This window comes from Patiria miniata, unplaced genomic scaffold (genome assembly GCF_015706575.1).
Source record: "Patiria miniata isolate m_02_andy unplaced genomic scaffold, ASM1570657v1 HiC_scaffold_5, whole genome shotgun sequence".
In the NCBI taxonomy this organism is placed as follows: Eukaryota; Metazoa; Echinodermata; class Asteroidea; order Valvatida; family Asterinidae; genus Patiria; species Patiria miniata.
In genome coordinates, this window is record NW_024037072.1 from 21,720,107 (window position 1) to 21,734,854 (window position 14,748).

The 14,748-nt window shown below is 39.2% G+C and overlaps 1 protein-coding gene across 8 annotated transcripts; it reads left to right on the forward strand.

Moving 5' to 3' along the window:
• The first annotated feature begins 1,206 nt into the window (after positions 1-1,206).
• LOC119742140 (protein-L-isoaspartate(D-aspartate) O-methyltransferase-like) lies at positions 1,207-11,088 on the forward strand. 8 transcript variants are annotated; one of them, XM_038218172.1, is made up of 10 exons: positions 1,207-1,259; positions 1,604-1,770; positions 2,645-2,755; positions 4,023-4,054; positions 5,077-5,181; positions 5,551-5,671; positions 6,195-6,280; positions 7,180-7,352; positions 8,991-9,076; positions 10,332-11,088. In XM_038218172.1, the coding sequence occupies exons 1-9, from the start codon at positions 1,240-1,242 to the stop codon at positions 9,055-9,057; spliced, it is 882 nt and encodes a 293-aa protein (XP_038074100.1). In that variant the 5' UTR covers positions 1,207-1,239; the 3' UTR covers positions 9,058-9,076; positions 10,332-11,088. The 8 variants fall into 8 exon arrangements, with proteins under 8 accessions (XP_038074100.1, XP_038074103.1, XP_038074105.1 ...); XM_038218173.1 differs by lacking the exon at positions 1,207-1,259 and adding an exon at positions 1,350-1,433; XM_038218174.1 differs by lacking the exon at positions 1,207-1,259 and adding an exon at positions 1,422-1,437.
• Positions 11,089-14,748: the final 3,660 nt, after the last annotated feature.

The following is a 14,748-nucleotide window of genomic DNA, read 5'->3' on the forward strand; positions in this document are numbered from 1 at the left end:
TCATCATTCATTATGGAGCAAAATAAAATGTTTTTAATTACTAACGAGTAACGTTAGCGATTTAGGCCCTAACTGTTAATGTTATTCCAGAAAGAATTCCATACACGGCCTCCACTCATAATCATATTCCTTAAAATTAAATAATTAATATGACCTAAAATTTAAAAAGTACCAAAAAGGCAAAACTAAACTCAGTTGAAAATCTGATGAACACTATTTTAGGAGTGCAAACATTCTTTGATAAGGCCAAAAAAATGTATACTTCTGCTTCCGATTTATCAAAAATAGGGTCGGTCGGTGGGACATTTTTTTTTGCCAATTTTTTTTATGCTGATTGAATGGAGTATTCAATTATAGGCCTATGCGAAGTTTCACTTTAGTTTCAGCCTGAAAGCTATACAAAAAAAATGGGCACAAATACATTTGATTTGGAATATTAATAAATAGTGAGTTACTTAGGCCTGGATTAAATTTAAATTGTTCGAATTAAATAAAATATTACGAATGTAGGCTACATAAATTGAGACATGCCAATTACCAACACGCTCCGCCTCAGCTCCAGGCCACGTACACGAAATTCGAAAACATGACAAGTCAAGAAGACGACGTCGAGCTCGAGATCAACGAGATAATCCGATATCGTGTTGCTGTGCTTACCTTTCCTTTCCACGAAGACTTCAGTGAAACAGAAACCGCTAAAGATAGAGCAGATGAGTAATGGTTGGCCATGACTTCCAAGCTTCCATCGCTAATTCATCAACCTAGCTGGCTGTCATTCAAGACGAAAAAGTAAGAAATCCGGCAGACAGGACTCCCGTAAAATGAGAAGAGAGCTAGCGCTAGCTAGTTATCGGTACCGTTTACAGCGCCACCACTCGATATCTGCGCGCCATGCTTGCTTGCGATATGCCACGCACCTGGCATTTTATCTATTTTTAGTCACTAAACACCTCAGTTTTCGGGGGACGGGATTTTCTTTAGAAAATTAAAAAAGGCTCATATATTCCAAGTAATTTCAGGAAGAAGTATTAATTTCAGAAGATACACGCCTGTGAAATAAACAAGAGATTATTTAGTTATAAAAATTTAAATTGAATTGTATTAAATCAGTACTACTAAATTAAAATATTTTCTCATCTCAAGACCAAATACCCCTAAAATGGTTTTGGAATAACCAAGAAATATTAACCTTTATTTATAATTTGACACCAACTTGCTACAGACGAAAGCACTCATTAGATGGTGTTTAGAACCCCCAGGTAAACCTTCGTGGTAAAATCCATATCTTAATTTGGAAAATCGTTATTACAATGTTTAGCATTATGTATCATTTTTAATCCTAGATTCTGAAGAATTCCGTCAGTTGTGAGTTAAACATCAAGCAAGGAAGGGTTGTCCGCTAGGAAGGAACACAAACAGGGCCGTGACCCGAAGTAGGTAGACGGCATTTTCCAAATAGGGAGGACACATTTTAAGACTGCAATACGGAGTTTAAATTTTATTTGTTACACATTATTTTGTGTCTGAATGAATCCGTAAAACTATTTCTACAGGACTAAATAAATATTTTCTGCTATTCTTTGGACTTTCTCATTCCCAACAGAATGATAAATTGTGGTACCACCCCCGCAGCCGGGCGATTCTATTTCGCTGCCGTGACCTTTTCCGTGTTGTATTCGATCATTTCGATGGGGGCGCCATTTTCACGGTCCGTAATGGCGTGGCGATCCAGCGGTTCGACACACGAAGAGCTTGTTTACAAGCTCAAACGTGAGTTCATTCTGTCCAAGGTTGCGATAAAATCGTTCCTTTGGTGCTACACATTTTAAAGGTTATGGTTAACTCCCGTTAGCATGACAAGCTTCCAGTGTTGAAGCAGTGAATGATGCATGTATCTGTGACAAGTTTTCTCTCTGGACCCCGGCCCCGCTACTGCAGTACTGTGCATGGGAACCAATCTCTGACTCGCATAATTTCCCCACCCTTTATAATTATATGTAGCCCCATGTGCCCGTACCCTACTCCCTAGCCCCATTAAAATTAAGCTCTAGTACCGGACTTCCTCCGTATTGTATTGTGGCCTTGAAGGGACATCACATATCGCAAATACTTCGCAAATATTTGCGATTTTGCAAATATTATTGTAAATAATAATATATCTCATGTATCTTGTAAATATTTGCGATATTTGTGATGTCTCAATTATTCCAAATAGCTGGCCTATCTTCGCAGATATTTATGATAATATTTGCCATGTCACGAATATTATTGCAAGAGAGCTGTTTGTGTTTTTGAGGGGTAGTTTTGCATAACAAGAGAGGATTTTAGTGCGATCATGTGCTCTCAGTTTCATGTGCGTTTGATTGAGGGGCAGTTTTGTTTTCATCTCGAGGGAGCACATTTATAACCGCGAGAGGGGCACTAAAAGTGTCCCTCCCCCCCCCCCCCCCTCCCGGTTCCGCCACCCCTGCTCTCAAGTACTGGACTTCCTCAATATTTAGAGCCACACAGCAATGCATGCTAAATTTCCTGAAAGTTGTGTTTCCTGAATTGTTTTCACATGATATTGACTATGGTCGCAAACACATTTGTTGGTATATATTATTGGTTGATAATTTGCAGGTTTACTTTCTTCACTTTGCAGAACATGGCATAATCAAATCAGAGAGTGTCCACGATGCTTTGAAACAAGTTGACAGAAAACATTACAGCAAGAGCAAAACTGACCCGTATGCAGACTCGCCCCAGGGAATAGGTGGGTGTGATTCTTTCCTTCCCAAGACCTTTCTGCGTCCTGCTGGCTTGTTATATACTTGGCACCATGTGGCAGAATTGTAGTCAATCACAAGTCATATCACAAGTCATACAAGTCAGATCACATATCAAGTAACAAGTCATATGACATGTCAAATCATGATTCTGATCACAAGTCATATCATAAGTTGTATCACAAGTCATCTCACAAGTCATACAAGTCAAATGACACATCAAGTCACAAGTCATATAACATGTCAAATCATGATTCTGATCACAAGTCATATCACAAGCTGTATCACAAGTCATCTCACAAGTCATACAAGTCAAATGACACATCAAGTCACAAGTCATATGACATGTCAAATCATGATTCTGATCACAAGTCATATCACAAGTCATATCACAAGTTGTATCACAATTCATCTCACAAGTCATACAAGTCAGATCACATATCAAGTCAAAAGTCATATGATATGTCAAATCATAATTCTGATCACAAGTCATATCACAAGTTGTATCACAAGTCATCTCACAAGTCATCCAAGTCAGATCACATATCAAGTAACAAGTCATATGACGTCAAATCATGATTCTGATCACAAGTCATATCACAAATCATATCACAAGTTGTATCACAAGTCATCTCACAAGTCATACAAGTCAAATGACACATCAAGTCACAGGTCATATGACATGTCAAATCATGATTCTGATCACAAGTCATATCACAAGTCATCACAAGTTGTATCACAAGTCATCTCACAAGTCATACAAGTCAGATCACATATCAAGTAACAAGTCAAATCACAAGTCAAATCACAGGTCAAATCACAAGTCATCACAAGTTGTATCACAAGTTGTATCACAAGTTGTATCACAACTCGTATCCCAAGTCAGATCACAAGTCTTATCACAAGTCACTTGCGATTGGCTCATGAATAACTTGTGACTTTGGTGACTTTGTCATTGTTCTGTGACTTGTGTCACGTCTTGCGACAACTTGGGGACATCTCTGCCATCAAATTGTTTGCAAGAGGGAACGTTTGAAAATTTGCTTGCAGAGGGAAAATTCAAAGGGCTTATTTGTGGATCATAAAAAAAGTAATGGTATTCTGTGGTGTACTGTACTGTGTGGCCGTCGCAGTACAAAATGGTAAATATAATGTTTATAAATGATATTTAGTTGCCACATATTTATTGAGCACTGGATACTATTAGGGCAAGAAAAAATGTGCAACGTTAAAGTTGGTCTTTCTTCTCTGCAGGTTATGCGGTTACTATTAGTGCACCTCATATGGTGAGTGTGGCTTTCTCTTAGACTAGGCATTCAGTGTGTCTAGATGTTGAAAAAAGAAGCAATATCTTAACCCTAACACTCGTACATCCTACAAAAATCCCTCACAAAGTAAAAGAGGAATGTTGAAGGATTGTGGGAGGTAGAACTTTTTTAAGAACAAAGCATGTTCCATTGGGTTCCTGTGCAAGAAGAATATTTTGGAGTGTTAGTAAATTATGCTTTAAGAGTTATTGTCCTGACTTAAGGCCCGTTCACACTATTGTCTCCCCTACCCTTGTTGAAAACATCACGGGTCGTCCGTAAGTAGAACTGGGTACCATCAAACACAGGTCAGCAAGGCATACTGTTCACGTCTTGCACTGGGCTGTACACAGGTCAGAGAGATTTTCTACTCGGGTAGAGCCTCCCAACCCTGGTCCTGACCAGGTCCTGAACCCGTGTTAAGAAGCCCTGTTGGATTTTTGCTAGAGTGAAAGGGGTTCCTGAAAATCTTGGTGTTAGACCTGGATCCAACACTGAGAGTTTGGATAGTGTGAAAGGCCCTCAAGATCCTTCAAAACCCACCCTGGGGTGTTGGAGGATTTTGAAGAACTGTGTAAGGTATCTCCGAAAGTACAAAGCATGTACCATTGGGTTCCTGTGCAGTACTTGGAGGATTTGGGAGGATTTGGGAGGATTTCGGTAATGCTCTTAAAGAGTCAGATGTCCTGATTTAGTATTTTGGTGCCTTCCTCGGGTAAAATAAAACTTGGACTGACAGACTGGACTTTCATTATCCGTTTCGTTAGTAAGAGGGTCATACACGCGCGCTCACCACTGATAACTAGCGCCCATTTGATAAACGCTTGAGTTGTGTTAACTCTCTGTTCCATTTGTGCTATGCTACACCTTGTGAAGTACGCATGGTTGAATTGAGATGACGTCACACAAACGAACCAGATCGAGTCCTCCATTACGTAAAGACATTTCCAATTGCTGAAGATACGTCTATTACAGCATTTTTTTCTTCTGTCTTTCACCAGCACGCCCATGCCCTTGAGCTCTTGAAGGATCATCTTACAGAGGGCAAGACTGCGTTAGATGTCGGTTCAGGTAGCGGCTATCTCACAGCATGTATGGGAATCATGGTGAGTCTGGTTTGGTCTTTTGGGTTAAAATTTTGCCCTGTACATTAAAATCTCCAGATAACTGAAATTCCTGGTGAAATGCCATTTCTAGTTTTATTTATTTATTTATTTATTTGTTTGTTTTTTGCTTCTAGTTGAAATTGAGTCTTTTGATTGTGACACTTGACTTGTAGCAATGGGTGCCACCATTTCTCAATAACATTTGAGGATGGCATATTTGCAGGGGCATAACTAACATTTGTGCTAACATTTGCGTGGGTTGAATGAAACCCCAATTCTATTGTAAGACTGCAAAAGTTGGGCATACATGAAGATGTTTATTATTTGTGCACCCATTGTTAAGTCACCCCGTTTGCCATCTTATTGCAGGTCGGGGAGACTGGACATGTCGTGGGCATCGACCATATCAAGGAGTTAGTTGATTGGTCCATAGCCAACGTCCAGAAGGAGCATGCTTACCTGTTGGAATCGGGCAGAGTCAAGCTCATCAGTAAGTGCACAACAGTGTTCATTCAGATCTCAATTCAGAGTCTGGGGTGTGTTTTGAACCCTCCTATGAGTCTTCTTCCCAGCTCAACCTTTCAAGTTTTGCAAAACCACTTTATCATTCGTATAGAGTTAGCGCCCATACTTCAAATTCCTCTGAGGCAATCTTCTGTGGAGTATGGATAACCCTTCAAATCCTTGCACAATTCTTTTGTGTGGTTAAAAAGCTCAGGGCAAGCAGGCAGACTCGGTCACGCTTCACTGCTCTCCACAGTGCTGTTTTTTGTGTGCATTGACTCTCTGTGTGTCACAGTTACTTTACTTTAAACACACCACGTACAAACACATTTTATGAGTTCAATTTCATTTTCAGGCATGATATTTTTCAGACTTTTTGTTTGAAATCGGACTTTTTGAATCTGAGAGAAAGACATTATTAGTGTAGAAAGTTATGCATTTCTCCAGACATTTCATCAATTTCCGGAAAATGACAATCTCATCCCTGCATGATTATTTTAAACATGTAGCTGGTGACGGAAGAAGAGGCTACCTTGAGGGAGCACCATATGATGCCATCCATGTTGGTGCAGCAGCCCCAGTTTTACCTCCAGCTGTAAGTTCTTAAAGTTGGCTCAATTTGACAACCACCTTGATTATACCACGGAGCTTGACCAAGCGTCTTTACCCTTGGCAGTAACGGTGCAGTTACGCACATTTGTACCTGGCATTTGCCCACATAAACTCCTGGGTGGGGAGAGGAAATTGAAGTAAAGTGTCTTGCCAAGGAACACAAGCACCATGATCCCCAACAGGATTAAAACCCTCCTTCTGTTGCACATGAGTTGGGGAAACAAAATAAGCTCCACGGGGAGATGTTGCAAATTTTGCAGAAGTGAGGAAAGTAGAGCCTAAATACTATTACTTTTAATAACCCTAACTGCCCTGAATCCTTCAAAATCCTCTTTGCCAAAGTGAAGGAATTCGGAGGATTGAGGTTACATGGCAAAAGTGCGTTACTAAGTTCATAGGATGCACTTTGTCAAGGTCTTGCGCCGGACATTGTGTTGTTTTTGCTCAGCCGTGCATACATATCTCAGCCGTGCATACATATAGGGTTGGATTATGCTTGAAATCCTCCGTACTGCTCCCGGATGTCACTGGCCCACCCTCAACATATGCCGCAGGATTTTGCAGGATTCAGGCAGTGGTCATCCCTCCACAGACCATATTCAAGAAATAATGGAGGGATTTGCAGGATTGAGGCTATATGTTATTTTTCCATGAGGCCAATTTGAGGATTTTGCAGGATTAAGGCTACATCCTAGCAGAAAGGCCTAGGGAGTTAGGGGTAAAGGTGAAAGTTCAAAGAATGTTCAATTGGTTTTCAGCCTTTTGGAGGATGCAGGAAGGTTTCTAGTCAAGTCATAATGCCAAGAGAGTCATGGTTATTGTTAGGATCCCAAGGTAACCTCCTTCTTACTCGAAAAAAAAATTTTGAAAATTTCTTGACAGCTAATAGAGCAGTTGAAACCGGGCGGCCGATTGATCATCCCCGTTGGTCCGCAGGGAGCCAATCAGATGCTAGAACAGTACGACAAAGACATGGAAGGCCGGGTGACAAAGAAGAACCTGATGGGCGTGGTCTATGTGCCACTGACGAGTAAAGAGCAACAGTGGCCTGGAAGGTGGTACTAAGAGTCAGTTAATATTCTCTGATTGTTATAGGAGTTCGGGGGTGGATCATGTGTTGCGTAGGGGGAGGGAGGCATATATATGTGACCATCTACCTTCAACGGGATGTCAAGTTGCATTGCACAGTCCTTCTGATTTGAAAATCACAGGCATGTGGAAAAAGGCACACCTGGTTTTTTCTAGGCATGTAATTTTTCTAGGCTTGTGATTTTTCTAGGCTTGTGATTTTTCTAGGCGTGTGATTTTTCTAGGTTTGTGATTCTGTGGTCCAAACAGGATTTTTTTTAGCCATCTGGTATTTTTTTTTTATAATATTCATCTTGGTTTACAGTAAAGCCATTTCAAGGGCTCACAGATTATGCCATAAATGTATGCCGTGGTGTGCAGTACAGAGGGATTCAGGCGTGCGATTATTCGCACTTCTCAGGAAGCTTTTAGGCTGCGATGGCGTTGGGGTGCGATCGCACGCCTCAAATCAGTAGGACTGTATTGCATTGTGAAAATTCAGTTAAAACTTAGTCAGGAATGATTAGTTTTTAGTTTTCTCCTTTTTGAGTATGGTATTTTCAAGCTGATGATGTACTTTCTTCAAGTATGTATGGACCTAAAAAACTGAAAGTTTTGACTAAACAGCCTGTAAGCCTGTAATCACACATATCCATCAGTTTTGTTCCAAGTCCAAATGACATGGCGGTTTTGTTGTGCTACAAAGAAAGTCTAGAATTATGCAGCACTTTGCAAAATGTTGGATATTGGTCAAGTCGAGAAGCTTCCATGAAGACTGTTCAGGGGGTTAGAGGTCAAGCTAAGAAAGGCATTGCAGTGTGCGCGGGTAAATCAACAGATAAAAGACCTTTTTAATTAAAAATCTGTGCTAGTATGGCATTTTCCACGCATGGTTGCAGGACCGAACAACAGTCTGTAGTACACATTATATTAGGGGTCCAAATTCACTCGACTATTTGCCAAGTATCAAATTTAGGTTGTAAAGTGGTCAGAAGACCGCAAACGGCCGTTACTTGAGCTTGCAGACTTGTCTTGACAGGATCCATGCCCTGTAGTGGGTCCAGTTAGACTCACTACAGGGATTTTATTTACTCAAATGTGGTTCTGTCAGAGGGGCTGAGGTTTGGCTTGGATTTTCACTGAACTCCTGTAAAGGGGCTCTCACCACTTTATTTGGCTATGTTTAAATGAGGAACTTGTGAAATATTAATTTTTTGACCGACAAATGTTGGAGTAATAAAAAAGATTTAAAAAAATGGATACACATTTTGGTACATTGCCTGCATGTTTTGTTTTTTTAAAAATTAACATGCTCTGCACGGACTCATATTGAAGTCAACAGATCAAACTCATATACAGTCGACTCTCGTTGTAACAAACTCGTTCGGACCTAGCCAAATTGTTTGTTATATCAGAGTTTTGTTTTAAGAGGAACATCAGTCCCATTCATTGTGCACATAAATGCACAGTCGGGACCAAGGCTTTATGTTTGTTATAACCAGAATTTTGTATTAACAGAGTTTTTAGTAACGAGAGTCGAATGTATCTGGCTTTCACTGAATTTTCCGAACTCGATTTTCATTGCTGCAGCCTTGTGAAGCCATAAACCTCTTTGTTCTTTCCAGACTTTTAGAGGCAATTCTGAAGCGGCAAAAGTCTGGAGAGAGCAAAGAGGCGGGACCTTCGTCGTGAAAAACAAAAGTTGAACTAGGTATGTCTGGTTTCGGACCCGTGGCAACAGTTGCATGGAAAGTGCCCAAGATGCCCATTGCTACTGTAATTGTTGCCAAAGATCAAACGTTGACATTTTAACCCATTACTCCGTGTAGTGCCAGAAATCGCCAAATACAAACACTCTGTAGGTTTATGTGAATAAATGCTGTTTAATACAGGGTGAGTCAGAATGATCTCGACCCAAATTAAAGAAAATATTAAGAATATGTAGCAATTATCAAAACAAGTGCAAATGAGATATGTTATAGGCCGGTATTTTGGACATATGTGGTGACAGTTTCATGGATATATCCATTGTGCCATTCTGAAGAAAAGCGCTAGCAACGAACACACGCTTGACCACGGTTCCTTGATTCAACAAATGTATTGAAATCACGTACTGATGTGAAGCAGTGTAATAACAAATAAAACCTAGTCATGGTGACTGACCCACTTGAAGTTATTAACATATTTAAAAAAGGCAAAACCGATTCCGTGTGCAGACTGGAAAATGAGCCACTTCAATGAAAATAGCTTAACTCCTCATCACAGCCACTTATTTGAAAAATTCAAAATTCCTGTGGCAGACAATGTAATAACCATTCATATGAATTACTATTTGCCATATTCCGACTCGCCCTGTACAATGTAGTATAGGTGCTGATGAGTTCAACTTTCAACGTAATCGAAGGGCCCTCTTGTCATTAACAGGATTGGCAAATTTTGAGGGGTTAGTATAACATCAAATATTGTTACACTGACATGTTTGAAGTTTTGTGTTCAAAAATGCTGGAAAAACCAAGAAAAACAAAAATGTTCCAGTAGTCTGGTTCCCTGACTCCACTAGAGATGAAATGGATCAATTTATAGATGCCGGAAAATTGTAAGGAAATGGAACCGGTCTAACTGGCCTGCACCCGTTCATGAACATGTAACCAATAGCAAACAAAATTTGGACTGAAAAAAAAAATGATAAATTTGGAGCAGTAGTTCAAAAATAGTTAAGTTTTTCCAACGGTGGTCGGCCGACCACTGTTGGAAACTCTTACAAAATACCACTTTTCTTGAAAATGGCTTCACACCAGGTGCCATAATTTTACAGGATGCTTTAGACTGTCATTTACCAACATCCTAGTAAGGTTTTTGGTAAAAAAAAATGGTAGTTTTGTTTTTCGATGTTTGCAAATGTTGTATATTCCCTTTAAGTTTAAATATCAGTTCTCTAAAAAAATTTGTTCTCTTTTCTGTTACAGGAGTAGAGATGATCTATAAGGAGCTCCTGATGGCCGTGACCTGCAGCTGTTAACCTTGACCCCTGCTGCATATTGTGGACTTGCTACTGCTGCCGTTTTGCCAGATGTCTTGTAAATATGCCCACAGTTTTCCTGAAATAATTATTGTAAATTGCATGAAGATTGTCAAACAATGTCTGGCAGAAATGGTCTGAAAGTGGCTTTCGACAGTATATTTTTAAAAAGTTGTTATTTTATAAACAAGCATAATCAGAAGTAAACTTCCTCTTTGAAAATATACATTTTTCTTTCTTTAGACAAGAGTGCAGCCTAGTTGTTTCCTTACATTTCTAATGTATAATTATATCAGCTTCCCAAATTTCACACCCAGGCCAAACCCAGTATCAATCTTGAGAACATTATCTTTTTACATTTCTAATGTGTAATTATATCAGCTTCCCAAATTTCACACCCAGGCCAAACCCAGTATCAATCTTGAGAACATTATCTTTTTCGTGGCCCAGAGAACTGCCTTGGAAAAATGGGTGTACATGTGAGTTGCGTTTTTGCTTGTATCCAATCAGCTTCTACTTTTTTTTTTTTTTTTTAATACTATTTCCTAGATACATTTGTACACATACATGTAGGACACATAGCGTGCCACATTTGCAGTATACATGTAATATTAAGACTCAAAATTTACCATATAGCGGAAGTAAGTATATGTACCTTTCTAGGAACATTTCAAATTATATTGTAAATACCCTAAGATACATGCTCATAATTTTTTGGGGGGAATATTCAAACCGACAAAAAGCTATTGGAATATTCAGTTGATTATCAAATATTCGAGTATTTGGGACAGCACTAATTTCTTGCAGTTGCTTTTCAAAAACATGGTTACCAGCCAAAACATCACACAGTTTACTGACTTGTCTGTGACTGGTTCTCATCTCTTTCTGCTAAGCACTTTATTGCAAAGCAATAATTTCTGCTTAGGCCAAAAAAAAAAAAAGGTTCTGCTTCCGATTACATGGCATTTGAAAATAAGGTAGGGAATTTTAATTTTTTTTTGTTGCAATTTTTGAGTACGATCATATGGAGGTGTCTGCGTGTAGTAAAGGGTAAAAGGTAGTAATTGATAGTTTTCGATTTTTTTCCCTCATTTTTCCACAAAAAAAATTAGGGTAGCGGCTGTCTAAATAGGGAAGGTACGGAAACCGGAAACAGAATTATTATTTTTTTTGGCCTTAACAGAATATATTAAATATATTAAAACGTTAGTCGGGTTTGGTCGGAGCATGTCGCAAATGTACTTTCCACATAAACTTTTAGTTGCTAGTAACTCGCTCGAGTTTTAAAAATATTTCATTTGATATACAGATCCAGTTTTACGAAGAGGTGCGTTGTTTTCTTAGCTTTTGAGTTTTGCCAAAAATTGAATTTTAAATTTATGGTGATGCAACCCGCTTCCAATTGACCTATTGCTGTTTGCGAGTTAGCCACGCCCTTAGGCCCCCCAAAAAAAGTCTCCAGTTTCTGGTATGCGCGCGGGTCGCCATAGCCATGCGCGTCGGCAAAATGAAAGTTTTTTTTACAGTGTAAGATGATGTTTTTTTTTTCAATGTAAGATGATGTCTCAAATCCGCCAAACTCACTGACTTGACTGGAATCCTGCTGCTGCACAATTTTAACATGTTTTTAGATGGGGTTACAATCGAGTATAAGCTTCATGTGGCTTCTCTGGATTCCCATATATTTTGCATTAAATTTAATCTGGCACCATTTGCAGTCACCAGCCGACATTTGATTAAAAAATAAGTAAAAGAAAAAAAAAAAGCCGCGTTGCCGCACCGCTTTTGGGGCAAGCTCCATACCAGAAACTGGAGACTTTTTTTTTTGGCCTTAGACAACCGTATGGGGAATTTGGTATGTTTTGTTTGTTTGTCTCAGATTTTGCGCATTCCGCATCCATTTGTTTTGTTTATCATGTAATTGGACAATATTTCACAAGCTGTGTTGACGGGATTCTATTGCGATGGGTCAATTGGACAAGAAATATCGCTATTATTTTTTTACAGTTATTTTTGTTTGATTTTGCTTTAAATAATAAAAAATTAATGTATGAAAAAACCACATACTATTGAGCCACACTTTCCTTTTTGGCATGGAGGGGTGTGGCAATATTTGTTAGAATTTCAAAGCTCGCATTTGATTGTACTGTGGGCCTTTATAAGAAATAGTGTGAGAAATTAAAATACATTTTCATTGCCTACAATTTGACAAGACAAGTCTTTAGGCCAGTTCATACTTCACAAGAATCTGAATAAGAATGCAATGTAAATTCGATGAAACATGGTCGCCGTGAAATTTGTTGGATTTGAAACGTGTTCAACTTTTGCGACTTTATAGCGGGAAAACTTGATGCAACTTCACAAATTCCCATTCGCGTTCGCGCCAAGTATGAACTGTCCTCTACCAGGTAGCTATAACGTCTTTTATTACTGAATTGTGCATTTATCCAATTTAAACTACATCCTTTCACATGTGCAGTGTAATAAAAGCAAGCCAGTACACTACCCACTGTGTTTGTAACAAATTGCTTATAACAGCCGAGCAGGAAACAATTGCCTAGTAATTTCATTGTTCTTGGCAAGAATGGCTGAACACCAGTCAAATGTAATACACCATGACAATTTGGCTGGCATTTTAAACCCGAGTATGAATCTGTATTCAATAGTGGACCCTGAACAAGAGAGGACATTGGGGTCCAGGATTGGGGCGACTGTCCACTTTTTGAGAGCGTGGACTACAAAACATATGGGAGTTCTTCCAAAAAAGTTAGTCCACCATTGAAGGCTTGTAATTTTTGTATTTGTTATTTTGTGCTTAGCAGCTCTATAAAATAGTGGCTGCTTATACAGAGATCTTTCAGTTTGAAAGTCTCATTAGGTTGCCTCAGGTTGGCCCGCGATTTGCTTGCGCCGCGACGCAACTGTCGGCATCAAGCAGAAAAGTAATGCTCGTGTCACAAAACTGTGAAGTCGTGTGACAAGCGGCATCTCGACACAAAGTAATCACAAACATGCTCGCGTCAACTTGGTGCAATTTCCCATTCCTTGGTGCTCTTTGGTAAAAAAAAAATTGAGGAGGTGCAGAAATAAAGGGCGCTGTTGGAGCTACCGCGGAACATTTTGGGAAAAAAAAAAGATTGACGCGCGTGATTAAAATCGACGCGCGCGCTGACCAGAGACTGACTTATTGTTTTTTTTGGCCTAATACTGATATGTTCCTGACGGTCGTAGCTCGATCCCGAAAGTCAGTTACCGACTGATTTGTGTCGTCACAAGGTCAACCTGAGAGCAGCTTTAGACAGTGGTTGCCTAGGATGCAATGCAGCGGTCTACATGTTGGAATTCACGTTAATAAAGCACACTTCAGAGCTACTTTTTTATAACATACTTCTGCCAGAACTTCTTGCATTTTACGCATGCACTGTAGACTATGGTTATGTGGACAATTATACTGAAAAACAAGTGTGATACTATTATGTCAACAACAAAAGATCGGATTGTTACTGGAATGCACAAGTCGGCTTATTTTATTTGCATCCTTTGTACATACAACTATTTATATCTGAGAAATTGGTTAAATTCGGTGATGAATAGTGTGTATACTATAGTTGTATACTAATATTTAGTAATTGTGAATCAAATACGTGTAAAAAGCAATTTATTTCATCCAATTTATTTCATGTTCTTGTTCTGCTAAATCCAACATTTGTAAAGTTCAATAATTTACAATTGTTTTGCTTTTTTACTGCAAGAAAAAAACCCATTTATTAGTATAGTGTACTAGCTTTATTACTTTTTATGTACATATTAAAATACAAAATATCTTCTTTGATTTTAAAGTTTGTGGCAGGCGATATGAATAGAAAAATAAAGAAGCAGCAAAATTCAATGAGAATTGTTCAAGACTTGCTTTTGTCAGGCATGCAACTTGGAAGAAACAAAAAACGAGGAAACTCCAATCTATATAAGACTTTGTATAGTGTTTTTCAATTTTTAATGGCACTAGTGTGAAGTGAAAAAAGAGGAAATCTGCTGATCCGAGGGAAAGTTGCATGCCTATTTCCACATCTTTCCTCTGTCAGCTGACCTAACAACATGAACTAGCAACATACCCCACTTGGGTCCAGTGCTGTTTCATAAACAGTCATGTTGAAATGAATTTGGTCAAAAAGAACCGAAAGCCCCAGTCAGACACTCGCGGTTGGAGCTACAAATATCCATGGTATGAGCGCGCCCTTTTACCTAACGACGTCCCATGGGTGGGACATTTCGCTGGTTGACGCGCACCGTTCCTTGTGTGTGACGCACGTACACCAGGCGATTTGTTCTATGTACACGCAGTGGCCGCGCCTTCGCGGCAAATG